Source organism: Passer montanus, unplaced genomic scaffold (genome assembly GCF_014805655.1).
Source record: "Passer montanus isolate IOZ18808 unplaced genomic scaffold, ASM1480565v1 scaffold15, whole genome shotgun sequence".
In the NCBI taxonomy this organism is placed as follows: Eukaryota; Metazoa; Chordata; class Aves; order Passeriformes; family Passeridae; genus Passer; species Passer montanus.
The window spans coordinates 13,151,272-13,166,996 of NW_024362051.1; the positions used below are offsets into that span (position 1 = coordinate 13,151,272).

Here is a 15,725-nt window from a genome sequence, read left to right on the forward strand (position 1 = left end):
CTGGCAGGGCTGGGGTGGCCAGGGCACACCCAGCAGGCTGGCACCCCAAGGACAGCCCAGCAAAGCTGCTCAGAGCCCTGAGTCACACAGCACATGCAGGCAGCCTGCCCCAGCCCCACTGAAGGTCACACAGATGGATTCTCCCATTTCCTGCCCCCCTCTGAGACAGGAAGACAGAGAAACCCTGCAAAGCAAAGCTGGGGGATCCGGGGCAGAGCTGGGGGCAGCAGAGGCCAGGGATGGCCCCAGAGCTGCAGCTCACTGCTGGAATCCAGGGTGAGCATCAGCCTCCCCACGGAGCTGCTCCTGCCTCAGCAGCCCAGGGCCAGGCAGGATTTGGCCCTGCCACGTTCAAGCTTTTCAACAGCCTTGAGAAACATGTCTGGGGAAGTAAAACAGAGGAGAGTGAGTCTGAGGGCTGGTTTTCATCCACAAAGATAAGAGTGCTCCATGCTCAGCTCTGCTGAGAGGTGAGGAGGAAAGGCTGGTGAGCTCTGGGGAGCAGAGCAGGGCCAGGCACGAGGACAGGGCAAAATTCCTGCCAAACTCCCTGCCCGTGGCCTGCCTCGCTGGGACAGCATCATCCAGCTGACAGGAAATGGGATGAGACAAGGCACAACCACAGGATGCAGCAGCAAACCACCACTGAGGATGCTGAGAAAGCCCTCAAGCCTTCAGAGGCCACCAGGAGTCAGACTGCAGCTTCCCCTGGCTGTCTCCCTCTCCTAGTTTGGTTATCTGGGGACACTACACTGCATAGATTTCACACTACTCATGCCAACCTCCTCCTTCCTCACTCAGCTCCTCGGGCTGCCCACAGGACATTCCCACATTCCAAGGGCATGGTCACCCTTCCATGAGACAGCACGGGGAGAAGCCATCCCTGACACCCTGTTGAAGCCAAACAACCAGAACGATCCACAAGGGCAGAAATAACTCCCCAAATCCACGGGAACAGCTCAGCTGCACGTGGTGACAACGTGACAGAGCCACCGGGCTCTGCTCCAGCTGGGACCACAAAACACAGCCCATGGGGCACGTGCTCCTCAGAAATACCTTCAGCCCCACAAATGCAAGGCACTGCAGAAGCAGGGAAGCTGTAGATTGGCAGCTCTGTCCTCTTGCCGTTCCAACACTCCACAATCAGCTCCAGATAAACAGCAGGGCTGGGCCACGCGAGGAATGAAACCACAAACAGCCTCACCAGGAGCAGGAACAGAGAGAGAGGACACCTGCACCACCCCATCGCAAATTCCACATCAAAAATGTAACAGCACCTTCACTTCCTGAACGTGGTTCTCCTCAAATTTGTTTTCAAACACCTGTAGATCCCATTAGCCAGATTCCACCACGCGCTGTTAATTACTTTCACAACCCAGCTGCCACTAATGAGGTCTTCATCTTGTTTCAAGCTTTGCCATCTTGTTCACTGGGGTTGCAAAATAAATGTATGCTGCACACTTTGTTTAAATTCCCCATTTTCAGGGATACATGGAGGCTGGCAATGGAAGTCCTGCGAGAACATAACCCAGCTTTCCCAAAAATCTAACCCACCCAAACTGTTGAATGGATATATATAATTTTGGATGGTGCTCCAGAACAATTATTTAAACCTCTGGAACTACAGAAATGTTCCTGGTAGGCAGAAATGGAGATGGGATTCAATGGCACTGCTATTAACACATAGAAAACACACACACTGCAGCTGTAACAAAATGAAACATCCTGAAGCTTGCCCAAGGGAAAGAAAACCCAATCTGGATTTAGTAGGAAAAAGCTTTATTTTAGGGCTTCTGCTCGAGAATAACAAACACAACACTACAAAAAGGTCCCACATTAAGTCCTTTAAAGGAAAATCCAGTCTGTTTCTACTATGGGTTTGTTTTGGGTCTTTTCTGAATAAACATTCATTTATCAGAGACTTGGCCAGACCAGAGAAATGACAGTCTGCTCCTCTGTCTCTCACAATGATTATTTTTAAACTTTCCTCTTGGACTTTGCCTGATTTGCAGGATGGCCCCGGAGCCCTCGCTGGCAGCTCCCCTGGGCTGTGATCACACAGGAGCGTGGGGAAATGGGACTGAAAATGTCACCTGGAGATGGAATCCCCTGTTCACTTGGAAAATGGGGATGAGCCAGAGCATCCTGCATGAGGATCACTCCTCAATGCCCCTGCCAGGCAGTGCCCATGAAGAAAAGCTTAAAAACACAAGTTTTTAGGAGTCTGAGGGCACAGGGCTGGGCTTGGATCCCCAGCTGAGCCCCAAAACAGCTCAGCACCTGCCCAGCACCTTGCTGGGTGCTTGCCCTGCAATTTGGGGAAATACTGGGTATCCTGCTCCATAGCAGAGCTGCAAAACAACCAACTTCTTGTCTCAGGCATTGCAATTCTCGTGGTATCAATTACCCAGGTGAAAGGCAAAGCACAGCAGCCTGAACAGAGCCAGCCCTCCCCACTGCAGGTGCAACAAGGACTTTGAAACACTGGCTGGATCTCACTTTTCTGGGAAATTCGTAACTTTGTGCTGTGGCCTCATCGTGAGCAGCACAATCACACCTTTGTCCAGCAAAGGGAAAGCTCTGCCTGGTGCAGAGGAGCCCGAGCAGGGCAGGTCATCACAGAGGCACCAGGAGGAAATGGCACAGGGAGTCCTCCAGCCTCCCCTGGCACAGGAGTGCTGCCCCAGGGTTGGGGCAGAGCACCTCTGTGTGACGGCAAAAGGCAGAGGGCACAGGTTTTACACGGACACTTGGTGGTTGTTTTGGATTCATGCTGTGACAGCAGCCACTGTCTAAAATGATTCAGCCATGATTTGCTGCCTCTCTTTCTCTTTGCAGGAGGAAAAAGGTGGGGGGGGGAAAAGGGTTGGTTTCATATAATTAACTGGCTTTGTGAATCCGCCCGGCTCTATTGATTCCTCCAGCAAGGCGAGCGCTCCCATTGACTCCAGGCTGCCGGCCCCTCCCTGGGCTCAGCCCTCTCCCTGCGAGCCACGCTGGCTCCTGCTGCTGGATTTCGGTCCGAGCCAAGTGCAGGGAAAGGCTGGAGGCGCAGGGAAAGGCTGGAGGAGCAGGGAAAGGCTGGAGGCGCAGGGAAAGGCTGGAGGAGCAGGGAAAGGCTGGAGGAGCAGGGAAAGGCTGGAGGCGCAGGGAAAGGCTGGAGGAGCAGGGAAAGGCTGGAGGCGCAGGGATGGGCTGGAGGCAGGGATGGGCTGGGGCGGCCGCCTCTGTCACAGCCGGAGCTCCTGCTCCCTGTCCCCACCCTCTGCCCCGCCATCCAGCTCTCTCCCGGTTCTGCAGCCTCTCAGGGATTATTTGTGCCGTTCCCAACTCCAGCCGGCTCCCCGCGCAAGGCAGCCGGCGTGCGGCACCGGCAGCGCATCCCTGCCGCGGGGACACCGCTCCCGAGCGGCGCTGAAGGGACCGCAGGGACAGCACAGGAGCTCCCGCAGCCAGCCCAGCCCGGCCTGGAACGGGGCACGGCGGCGAGGCCGCGGATCCGCCAGGACAAACAGCAGCGCGCAGAGCTCCGCACGTACGCGCGGCTCCGGAGCGGGGCAGGCACCGCGCGGTGAGCGGGGCTGAGACGGACAAGCAGCCAAAATCCGCACATTGGAGCGGCGACAGGGCTGCCAAAGCTCCGGGCAGGGCAGCGGGAAGAAGGGGAGATAAGGGGAGGGTGGCAGCGGGCACGCCGCATCGCTGATGCGAGGAGAGACCCCGCTGCCCTCGGCTTTCCTCCAATTGTTGCTCCATGCCACAAACCAGCCGAGGGGACCTGGAGAAGCCTGAAAGCTCTGAAAGCCTGGCTCTTGTGACAACTGACTGCGGCCAGAGCAAAGAGCACATCTGCACAGCCCCAATGTGGCACGGGTGTCACCGGGTCACCCTGGGCTACGGCAGAACGGGAGGAAGAACATTTCGGTCTTTGTTTTATGGCTGTTGCCAGGATTCACCCAAAGCTCTCCACGGGTGCCTGGAAACACACCAAAGTTAAAACTATAAAAAAAAAAAAATTAAAAAAATAAAACCACCTTCAAAAATAGACAAACCCACAACAGTTTGGAAGATGCCCCGGAGCACGCAGGAAGGCTGGGCAGGATGCAGGCGGCACGGGGGATCCTTCCTAGCGACCGAGCACCACCCGGGGAGCAGAACGCAGGAGCCGGGTGGTCCCTTTGCCCCGGGACTCTGCGACCAACAGGTCCCAGGGCCCCGGCGCCGAGCTGCAGCCTCACCGCGCTGCCCTGGCCGCTGCCCGGTGCGCGCAACCCCCGCCCGCATCCCCGGGCATCCCCCGCGGGGCCGGGGGCAGCGGCGGGGCATCCCCCGGCTGGCAGGGGCACCGCGGGACCCCCTCGGGACCCCCGTGAGAGGCACCCCCGGCAGCGCTGCCGCCCTCTTTCTCTTTCTCCTCCTCCTCCTCCGTCCTCCCTTCCCGGAGCTCCGCGCGGGAGCGGGGCCGGCAGCGCCCGGCCTTTGTTCGCGCAGGGCCGGGCTCGGGCACTCACATAGTGCTTGTTGGGGGTGCGCCGCTTCTGCACGTCCAGCACCTTCACCTCGGCGATGCTCCGCCTGGGCATCGCCGCTGCCGTGCCCCTCGGGGAGCGGGGACGCTGTGGCGCTGCCCGCCGGCACCGGAGGCTGCAGCGCGGCCGAGCCGCCCCGCGCCGCCCGCTCCGGGGGCGGGAGGCCGGCCGGCCGCGAGCCGCCCGCGGTGCCCGCTCCGTGCCCGTGCCCGGTGTGCCCGTGCCCGCTGTGCCCGCTCCGTGCCCGGTCTGTCCGCTGCATGCCCGCTCCGTGCCCGCTGTGCCCGCTCAGTGCCCAGTCTGTCCGCTCCGTGCCGGCTCCGTGCCCGGTGTGCCCGCTCCGTGCGCGGTGTTCCTGCTCTGTGCCCGCTGTGCCAGCTCCGTGCCCATGCTTGGTGTGCCCGTGCCCGGTGTGCTCGCTCCGTGCCCGGTCTGTCCGCTGCATGCCCGCTCCCAGCCGCCCGGGTGCCCGCTCCGTGCCCGTGCCCGTGCCCGGTGTGCCCGTACCCGCTGTGCTCGCTCCGTGCCCGGTGTGCTCGCTCCGAGCCCGTGCCCGCTGTGCCTGCTCCATGCCCAGTGTGAAAGCTCCATGCCCGCCGTGCCTGCTCCGTGTCCGTGCCCACTCCATGCCTGCTGTGCCTGTTCCATGCCCGCTGTGCCTGCTCCGTGTCCAGTGTACCCACTCTGTGCCCAGGGTGCCCGCTCCGTGCCCGCTGTGCCCGCTCCGTGCTCGGTGCTGCGGCAGACAGTGGTTCGGAGAGCGCGGTGCCTCTCCCGGGCCGCGGCCCCCGTTTGCTCTCCTTCCCTGAGCGTGGTGAGCCCCTCACCCCGTGCTGGTGGTGCTCCTGTCCCACCGCAGCGCTGCCCGGTGGCAGCCGCGTCCCGGGCAGGCAGGAAATGAGGGGAAAGGCCTGTCCTGGTCAGGCCGGAGCTGCCGTGCCCGGGACACCCTCACACCTGCACGGAGAGGCTGCTGGCAAGGGCGTGCAGGGACAGGACCAGGGCAATGGCTCCCAGCTGAGAGCAGGCTGAGATCAGATACCAGGAAGGAATTCTTCACCGTGAGCGTGGTGAGGCCTGGCACAGGCTGTCCAGGGAAGTTCCATCCATGGCTGCATCCAAGGCCAGGCTGGAGCAACTTGGGATAGTGGAAGGTACCCCTGCCTATGAACTGGGATGATCTTTAATGTCCTTTCCAGCCCAAACCAGTCCATGATTCTATCCCTGTGAGCCAGGAGCTGTCTCCTTGCACCCACCCCCCCTCTGTGCCAGGAGAGGAGCCAGGGCAGTGCCCAGGCCCTTCTCTGCATCAGCACTTGCCCATGGCCTCCGTGCTCCCAGCACTCCTCAACACGTGGCATAACCACAGCTCTCTCCCCCGTTGGGCTTTTAATTACATTATAAAGTTACTCAAGGCTTACACTGGCAGGTCATTAGTTTTCATATGAATTTAATTTAATCATAAACAACTCATCTCACTCCTTAGCGGCTCCTTAAATGTGGCTCTTTTTAATGCTGTTAACTTTGCTACAGCCACCCCAGAGGATTAATGGAGGTGCAGGCAGTTTGCCAGGGCTCCATTGCCCCTCCCCAAGGGCTCGTCTTCATCCTCCTCCCCCTCAGCAAAGCCCCAGGTCGCAGTGTCCCCGCAGGAGGCTTGCTGGGCTGTCTGAAGGGGACATCAGGCCACTGGTGACCTGCTGGGGTGCAGACACAGCTCTGGGTTACCGCACATCACCCCACCCCTGCCCCAGGCACCACTGCTCAGTCAGATGTGTTTTGAAGGCAGGAGGATGTGGAGGTGAGCTGTGGAATGCTCCCTTCCTTCTGTCCTTGTGGCATTCATGTGGGATGCTGGGGCTGGAATCGTTCATGAAGAGCCTGGGACAGCACCAACATCTGGAACTGCAGCTGCTGGTGCTGTGTGGAGTGTCCAGGCTGGAGCAGAGGAGGTTTTACCTGTTTAAAAGCCCTGAGAAATGCACAAATCCTCCAGAGGAGGGTGAGGAAAACACCCAAAGCAGCTGGTAAGAGAGGGATGTACACTGAGATGTGGAGCAGTGGAGAAAGCTGCTTGAGAGAGGAATGAAACCATTCCTGGTCTTCACATGCTGAAAAGGAGAGTTAAGCTAGAGAAGCATTTAAGCATCAGCATTGTCTTCTCCCCATGCCTGCTGAGGGGATTCCATCACTCCTGGGCCCTGGCAGCCTCACAGCTAATGAGCAGCCAGGAACCAGCCGGGCTTGGAGACAATCTCAGCTCAGGCTGCAAAATGGCTCCAGAGCTTAATTAACAAGTCTAATGAGGGCTGTAGAGAGGAGTGAGAGTGGCTTTGCATGCTGACCAGATCACCTCCCCGGGGAGACACTCTGGGAAGGACTGTGCAGAGGCAGAGCCTGCCTCGGGCTCTGCTGTGCCCCGGCCATTCCTCAGGGAATCTGCCCAGGGTTTGTCAGGGAGCCCAAAGGAGGGGTTGCGAATGGTCTGAGGGTCCTGTGCCCACCCCACACCTCTGGGGAGGCTGCTGCAGGACAGCAGGGATGTGGCAGCAGCACGTCCCACAAAAAGGGTGCTGCAGGTGCAGCTGAAGGGAGTTTCAGGATAAACATTCATCCCCTGCTGCCCTAACCACAGGCTGGAGCTTCATGAAGCCAAATAAAATAAAATAACTGTGATAAAATAGCTACACAGCAGAGGTCACGACCTACACGAGAGTCAGGCTTGTTGCACTCTCCCTCGTGCCTGTCAGGATCAGCTGAGCAATTTAAAACAAGAGGGCAAACGACTTGTGAAAAAGCATCCCTCAGCTCAGATGGACAAATGGGTTTCTGCACAGCTGTAAGTGCACTCCAGCTGTTTGGGCACAGCTGGGCAGTCCCTGAGGTCTGCCTGGTGTCAGGGAGGGGGTGGAGTGAGAAAGCAGTGCCCCAGCATCAGCCTGACTGCAGAGGAACGCTGGCTGCAGCCATCCTGGCACGGAGAGCCCAATGCTGCTGCTGCTGCTCACTCGTCCATTTCAGAATGGGAGATTGTGCCAGGTGCCTGAATGTCCTGGTCCTCCCTGGGTACAGAACAAATGCATCCATCCTCCCTGAGCCACCTCCCAAAAATCAGTCCAAAGTGATCAGTCCTGCCCCCGCAGAGGACACGTCCCTGCAGCTGCAGCCAGCCCAGCAGAGATTTCCCATTTCACACCAGGGCTGGATCTCTCTGGTGCTCAGCTGTCAGCAGGAATGGTTTTGCACTGCTGTGACCCCTGAACTGCAGGGTTGAGGTGCCACCCATGAGAGCCAGGCTGGCAGCAGGCAGCACCCACCCTGCCCAGGGAGAGCAGAACCCACACAGGGGGTGCTGAGCCCTCACATGGGGGAGCCCAGGGAAACTCCTGAGAACAACTGGAAAGTACTGAAACCCCAAGGAGAAACAGAGATCGGGTGGAAGGGATGCCACAGAGAGCCAAATGCAGGGAAAAGAGCCAGAGAGCCCTTCAGGAGCCCAGCGTTGTGCCACCTAGTGAGCGAGAGGAAGAGCAGCTCCTGCCAGCCTGGAGTCGCGTCCGGAGCAGTGCAGGATGGGCAAAGTGCCCCCAAAATCCAGCCCCACCCCGGGCAGGAGAGCAAACACCAGCAGCCAGGCAGGCCCAGCACCTCCAGGGGGGTTTGGATTGCTCGAGCCATGGGGAGTGTGGCGTTTGGAGAATAAATCAGCTGCCACTGCAGCAGCGTTTGGCTTCAGAGGCTGCAGGGACTCAGGGACCAAGGGAGCAGGGATGCAGCCGTGGGAGGAGAGCACTCAGGCACAAGCCCCAGGCCCTCCCTGCCCTGCTTTTCTTCCCCCAGAGAGTTCCAGCATCAGCAACTGCAAAAGCCCTTGGGCAGCCCAGAGGAGTTTGGAGCCCAGATGTGACAGGACCTGACCCACAGGGAATGCTGCAGCTGCTGCAGCAACAGGAACTTCTCAGGGCTGTCAGCTCTGCTTTTAAAAATGAGGAAATATTTTTACTTTCGCTCTGTTTTCAGCCTAGCACCCGGATGAAATGGTAGTTAACAGTTATTTCTGGAATATACAGTACTTATATTTATATATATGTATGTTAAAGCCTCATGGTTGAAGCTCCCCTCAGGCACTGCCAAGGACATGCAGATGAAGTTAAATATTCCCAGGAGATCTCCTGCTTCCCTGGGATACTCTGAGACCAGTGCAGTCCTGCTCTACATAAACAAAATGATTAATTATGTGTCCTCAGCCAGTCCATTCCTTACTGCCTTGTGGAGCAAGGAGACAGGAACCCTCAGGCTTTGCTCATCCTTCTCTCTCTGCTCGTTTAAAACCTCACCAGCACCACCTCACACTCCCAATTCCACCTCCTTTTCAGCACCTCACCTGAGCTCAGGTCCTGCACTTACCTGGGGTCATTGCTGCAGGAAATCCAAGGTTAAATTGGCATCTTCTGGCACAACCTTCCAAAATTGAGGGTGAACCCACAGCAGCTCCATGGGCTGGTGTCAAAGCTGCCCTGATTTAATGTGCTGTGTCCTTGAGAGGAGTCAATGGAAGCAGCAGGTGAAAAGTTGTGAGCAGGGAAAAAAGGGAATTTGGGTTCTGTGGTGGGAGCTTTCTTGAGCAGCCCAGGGGATGGGGCAGAGATTTCCCCCTGCACCCACAGGCCAAAACATGATTTTTTTTTTCTCCTTCTGAGCAAAGGAGAGCAGGGGAGGAGACAGGGAGGCATCTCCTTGTGCCACCAAACCAAGGGAACTGAAGCGTTGGTGTGAGATCCCTGTTAATTAAAAGGAGGAAGGATCCCTGCAGAAATGCAGGAAGGAATTTAAAAGGAAGAGGGATCCCTGCAGAAGTGCAGGAAGGAATTAAAAAGGAGGAAGGATCCTTGCAGAAATGCAGGAAGGAATTAAAAAGGAAGAAGGATCCCTGAAATGCAGGAAGAAGGAATTAAAAAGGAAGAGGGATCCCTGCAGAAATGCAGGAAGGAATTAAAAAGGAGGAAGGATCCCTGCAGAAATGCCTTGCTGGGTGCAGTACTCACTCCTCACCGAGCAGTGTCAGCCCAGCACCATCTGAGCACGCACAGGAGTCACCCAGGAGCGGCTGCTTCCCTTCAGAGCCCAGAACCTCAGCTGGGTGCCAAGATGTGCCTGCCCCCGAGCAGCAGGAGAGGCTCCAGCTCGCCTTTATTCAGCCTTGCCAAGTTCAAATGCCACCAGTTTTTCTAAGTCAGTAAAACCCAGAGCAGAAGTAAAGCTGAGCTGAGGTCACAGCTGGCAAGCAGGCACAAAAGCAGACCCATGGCCAGGTTTTTCAGTCTGTTACTTTATTAGAGAGGTCTTTACATCGTGGTGGTGGCCCCACTGAAGATATTTTACAAAATATATTTTTAAAAAACCCTTTTTATTCGAAGCCACAATTTTTAAAATCGTGTCCCATCCCCACCTGAAAAGCAAGCTGAGTTTAATTGTGGTTCCTTCTGAACAGAGAACAACCAAAAAATCCTCTTTTGAAAGGAGAGAAAATGATAACCATGCTGTAAACATAACAGTCAGATGATGTGCACCCCTTCTAGGTGAGAGACACGGTACTGGAGCCTGGCACACCCAGGGAGAGAACAAAAACGGGGGGACAGAGCCATTCCTGCCTCTGTCAGCAGGGCTGTGATGCTCTCTCCAAGCTGAAACCCAGCTGGACTGGAGGGAGGGATACCTGACTTACCCTGGGAGGGAGGGATACCTGATTTACCCTGGGAGGGAGGGATACCTGATTTACCAGGGCTGTGATGCTCTCTCCAAGCTGACACCCAGGAAGGGATACCTGATTTACCACGGGGGCAGTGCCTCAGCTTGGAGAGCCCCCAGAAAACCTTTCCTGGTGGCTGCAGGGTGTCCAGAGAGGGGTGGTGCTGCCTGAGCTGCTGGAGAAGGCAGCAGAGCCCCTCAGCTGAGGGTTGACAGGGTGCTGCTGCAGCACAGCATCCTCAGGGCCCCTCAGGGACAGGCTCTGATTCCTGGCACACAGCCCTTGCACAGAACAGCTCCAGCAGGACCAGAACCAGAACCAGAACCACTGCGGCTGCTATAGCACATTCCTAAGGGGGTCAGAAGTCTCCAATCAGCCCCTTGTCCCATTTAGGAACATTCCTTGGCATTCGTTAACCTCCCATCAGCTCCCAGCCCGGTGTTTTCACATCTGGAAGGCACAATCCACACTTCTGGAGGTGGGGCAGGAACCCTTCCTGTGTTCATTAACAGAGACATCACTGCTGTGACATCAGAGGTAACCTGGAATGGCCCGAAGTGACAGAGCCTTGCTAGCTTGCAGGAAGCTTATAAATATGGATTAGGAGCTCTAAAAGGGTAGGGAATGCCCTCCCCAGATCCAGAGAAAGACCTGGGGGCTGCCTCCTTCAGCCAGTACCTAGAAGTGAGGCACATCACAACCACCTTTCCCTGAAATGCCAGTAAATCAACAGAGGGGACTTGAAAATAACAACTTTTTCTTCTATTTCCTTTTTTTTTTTTAAAGCAGAAATATTTTTTTCTTGCTAAAGAAACAGGTCTAAAACAAACAATGTTGTCCAGAAAAAAAAACTTTAAGTGCTGCCTTACACCTTTGGGTCGTGTAAAGAAGAAGGTGCTGCCAGTGAGGTCCCTGACCCCTCCCCAGCTCTGTGCTCCCAGTCCCACCCAGCAGCTCAGCACAGCCCTGCCTTGTGCAGGAGGAGGGGACAGAAAGGACAGAGGACCTGCTCTGCCACTCTGCCACGACACCCAGCCAGGAGAACCATCCAAAAAGCTGTGCACATCACAGGGAGATGAGACATCAGTGGACAAGGAGATGCTGGGAGCAACTTTGGATCTCCTCTTCCCGTGTTCCACTGCTCCTTCGCTCCTCCCAAAGGATGCTCTGCAGCCAAAACCCCCTGGCCAGGCTGCCTGACCCACATGGCCCCACACAGAAACCACTTAAAAACCAGCCTCGAGCGCCCGTGTGATCATGAGAGTGTGGCTGTAACACCCTTCACCCCCCTCCTCCCAAAGGCACGTGGCAGTGACAGCCACTCCACCGTGTCCCCGCAGGGCCGAGCGCTGTCCCCAACGTCCCCTCTGCACCTGCACTGCCTCAAAGCAAAGCCTGCAGCCCACAGCCAGCCTCTGGAAACAGAGCTAGTGCCAGAGGGGCTGTGGTGCCACTGTGACAGCAAAGGAAGAGCAGAAGCATCTTTGGGAGGCCATCCAGTGCCTTTCTGTGCAGTCTGCGTGGGGAGCAGGAGGAAAGAAAAAACCCAGCCCTCCCTAGGCAAAAAAAACCCCAAATCTCTGTCTCTCTGTGGCAATAAAAGGGCCACGGTGGAGAGGAGTAAGTCTAAGGCCAAGGTGAGTTTAAGACAATGCCAGAGCTGCTGTGCCCCAGGCCAGGCCTTACAAAGGACTGGGACAGGAGCAGCCACGGTGGAGAGGGAGGTGACAGCCCTGCCCTGAGGGGCTGTTTCTCCTGGTCAGAGTGGTCACTGCTCCAGTCTGAGCTGACAAACCCAGTGAGCACCAGGCTCACCCAGGAAGCATCCAGCCATCAGTGCAAGTACAATCCAGAGAGGGTCCTGCCCCAATTCCCAGCCCGGAGCTCCTGGGAAAGCCACCCCAAGTTGCAGCCAGCATCCCTCAGCGCAGAGGCCACGTTGATCCCAGGCAGAGCGCGGGGACAGGAGGCTGCTGTGGTGAGAAGGGGCTGCTTCCCCTTGGCTCTTCCCAGTCCAAGTTGCCCCCTGCAGCCCAGGAGGACACGGCCAGTACCAGCTGGTGGCCTGCCAGGTGTTACAAGCTCTCTGAGGAGCTGAAGGGGACGAACTTGGCGTGTTTGCTGGGGGACACTGGCACCTGTCCGTCGGCCTCCTCGCTCAGCTTGAAGAACATCTCCTGCTCACGCTTCTTCTGGTTCAGCTCATCCTCCAGGGCCTTGAGCAAAGAGAACAACACAAGAGCTGTGTTTGAGATGGTTCTGGAGCTGTGGGCACTGTCCCCTCCTGTAGCAGGCCCAGGGCCTGCAATGCCTCCTTGGAGGCCAGAAGCCTAAGGTGGGAAATGCCAAGTCATGATGACTGGGCCTTAGAAGCCCCTCTCTTCCACCTTTGGACCCTTGCTTACCTCTCTGTAAGCCTGTAGGTCACTTTCCTTTGACCCTTACTATTGGACAATTTCCAAAACGTCTGTAAGGCATATAAACCCCTACTTCTGCCCAGCTCAGTAGAAGAGCTGTCACTGAGAACTTCATGGAAGACCCAAACAAAGAATTCTTCAGAACCTCACACGGCCTTCTCTTCTCTCTCCCTGTGTCTGCCTGGCACCTAGCAAGCTACAGAGCTGAAATCACAAAGAGCTGATAATCACTAAGAGCTGATATCACTGAGCTTGCTAAGGTTGCCTGTGGCTGGGAGCTGCTTGGGAGCTCGGACAGGCTGTGCTGAGCAGGACTCAGCTATCCTGGCCAAGGCACACCCTGGGCAAACCCCGCTGGAAAGCCACCAATAAACCCTCCAGCCAGCCAGCACACCCTGCTCCCAGCCAGGACAACCCACCTTCTTCCGTGGTCTCAGCTTGTCCCGCCACTCCTTCATGTGCTGGTTGTGGCTCTCATCCAGGGACTTCAGCTTCTGGGTTTCGTGCTCGATCAGGAGGTGACACTTCTCATTCTAAAAACACACCAGCAAACACAACACCCATCAGCAGCTGGAGCTGTACATCCAGTGGTCAAATGTTGGATTAAGCTCTTTTCTGATTTAGGGATGGGGTAACTGAGAGGTGTTTTAAAAACTTTTATTCCATTTTCAGTCTCATGTGAAGGGTGAGACAATGCAGATGTTATATTTATGCTATTACAATCTCATACTAATTATTTCTTAATTATAAGTGTTTCTTGGCTTATCACCTTTAGTTACATCTATTTCTTACAGTCAAACAGGATTTGTCTTAGGCAGAGACAATCTGAGCTCCATGTTTAGACCCGATGTCTTGGGCAGAGACATTCAGAGCTCTGAGCTTAGACAATGTTTAGACAAAGGCAACAAAAAGCTCTCAGGCAAGAGCAAGGGGACACCAACCCCTGACAGTCCTCTGCAGCCACTTCTCCAGAGGCTGAGCCCTGCCAGGCAGCCATGGCAGACCAAGCCATGAGGGATGAGTACCTGGAGATGCTGGAGCTCGTTGGTGTTGCTCTCACACTGGGCCTGCATGTCCTTCATCTGTGACTCGTGCTTCTGCTGCTGGTGCAGCCGCTCTGCTTTCTGCCTCTTCTCCTCCTGCAGAGCAAACTGGAAGACAGAAAAGCAAAGTGTAGGCAGCATTGCCCTGGTCTCTGGGGCTGCCTGAGAGACCAGCCAGCTTCCATTATTGCACAGGAAAGAAGGAATTTGTGTTGCTTCCCAGCACAAATCACGATGGAGGCAGCGCCGAAAACCACACGTGACACCACAACACCCAGCCCTCCAACCAGCAGTAAGTTAAACTCCGGAAACAGAAATTTGGGAAAATGCAGCTTTCTCCCCCCACCGAGCCAAGCCAAGCCTCAGCTCCTGGTGCCTTTTCAGGCCCTGACCTGTTTGATCTTCTCCCTCTGCTCGGAGGCGCTGCCGCTGGAGTGGATGTGCAGGCTCTTCTTGTACATGGCCATGCGGGTCTTGCCCTCGCTGCGCTGGATTTTGGGCAGCCGGGCCTTCTCCTGCTGCTGCCTCACCTTCAGCTGCTCCAGCATGCGCTGGTTGTAGCGCTGCATCTGCTCCCTTTCCTGCAGGCACACAGGGCTCAGAGGGGAGGACACCTCCACAGCCCTGAGGGGAACGGGGACAGCTGGAGGGCAGATTTGGGAGTGGTCTGAAGGTGGCTGGTGACACTCCAAAGGGACAAGAGGGGATGGCAAGGACTGAACATGCTGGGAAAGCAGAGGAGAAGGGGCTGGAAGTGCCAGTCTTCACTCCATGCTCTGAGAGGCAACCATGCCAAATCCTGAGCAGTGGCAGATTTCCATTAAAGCCCCCCAGAATTCCCAACTTCTTGCACATTAAATGCACACAACACAGAGCACATGTCCCAGGAAAAAAGGCTTCATTGCCTTCTTGACACCAGCTGTACTCTGGTCCTTTTTTACTAATAACGACCAAGCCCTTTAACTCCCAACCCACCCTTAGAATTACAGAATTTACAGAATTTACAGAATATGCTGAGTTTAAAGGGACCCACAAGGATCATTGAGTCCAACTCTTAAGTGAATGGCCCATTTAGGGATGGAACACAACCTTGGTGATTTCCCCCCTTTCAGAAAGAAGAGAAGAGAAACACCCAGGGACACCTGGACACTTTGCTGACCCACACCAGCATGGGAAGGTGCAAAGCCTTCACCTTCTCGTGCTTCCGGAGCAGCTCGTGCCTCTGGAGGAAATACTGGTCCTTCAGCTGCTGCTTGACCAGCTGGTGCTTCTCCTGCTGCTGACGCTCCTCCAGATCCCACATGCAAGCTTCCCGGTCTGTGGGGAGGAGAAGGAGCAGGAGATCACCCACCCTGGCCTCCCATCCTGGTCACACAAAGTCTCCCAAGCTCGAGACACCTCTGTGCACACCAACAGCTCAGCAGATGTTGGGGTTGATCATTCACCTCCTGTTTTCCAAGAGAAACTGGTTGCAAACCATATGGGAACCTGATTTTTTGCAATTATGAAGCCTAATTGGTTCATATTTGTAAAGCACTCTGAAGATTAAAGCACTAAGTATTATTATTGTTAAACATTTAGACAGGACCTGGCAAGGCTGGTTTTTTCCACATCCCATCCTGCCAGCTTGCAACTCTGTCACAGCATCTGCTGCGTGGGAAGAGCCAGGGCTGGATAAACCCATGGCTGCAGCACTCCCTCCCCTCCCTCACAGCCTTTGCCACCCACCTCTCATCAGCTGCTGCTTCTTGTTGAGGCACTCACGCTCCTTGTCACAGATCTCTCTTTTGTTCTGGGCAATGATGTTCTTCATGGCCTGCTCCAGGTCCTCCTTCTGCTTGGCCAAAAACTCCTGTTCCTGTTAACAAACCAGCAGTGCCACCATGAGCTCTCCTGCTGCAGCTTGGACAGCAGCTGCTGGTGTACCAGAACCTGCCAGTCCCTCCAGCAGGAGGGGTGCTTTATTCTACTGCACGTTTCCCAGTCT

General features: G+C 55.9%; 2 protein-coding genes across 6 annotated transcripts in view; both read right to left on the reverse strand.

Annotated features, from left to right (window-relative positions):
* The window catches only part of SH3PXD2B (SH3 and PX domains 2B), a 64,416-nt gene extending 59,762 nt beyond the window's left edge, over window positions 1–4,654 (reverse strand). For all 5 annotated transcript variants that reach the window (XM_039701716.1, XM_039701715.1, XM_039701713.1 and 2 more), the window contains exon 1: window positions 4,512–4,654. In XM_039701716.1, coding sequence (XP_039557650.1) covers window positions 4,512–4,583 — 72 coding nt within the window. In that variant the 5' untranslated portion in view covers window positions 4,584–4,654. The remainder of the gene's footprint in view (window positions 1–4,511) is intronic.
* Window positions 4,655–9,838: 5,184 nt separating this feature from the next.
* The window catches only part of STK10 (serine/threonine kinase 10), a 45,273-nt gene continuing 39,386 nt past the window's right edge, over window positions 9,839–15,725 (reverse strand). The window contains exons 14-19 of the mRNA XM_039701402.1: window positions 15,467–15,596; window positions 14,931–15,055; window positions 14,131–14,319; window positions 13,721–13,846; window positions 13,115–13,228; window positions 9,839–12,494 (exon numbers count right to left, since the gene is read on the reverse strand). Of these exons, the coding sequence (XP_039557336.1) occupies window positions 12,354–12,494; window positions 13,115–13,228; window positions 13,721–13,846; window positions 14,131–14,319; window positions 14,931–15,055; window positions 15,467–15,596 (825 nt within the window). The 3' untranslated portion in view covers window positions 9,839–12,353. The remainder of the gene's footprint in view (window positions 12,495–13,114; window positions 13,229–13,720; window positions 13,847–14,130; window positions 14,320–14,930; window positions 15,056–15,466; window positions 15,597–15,725) is intronic.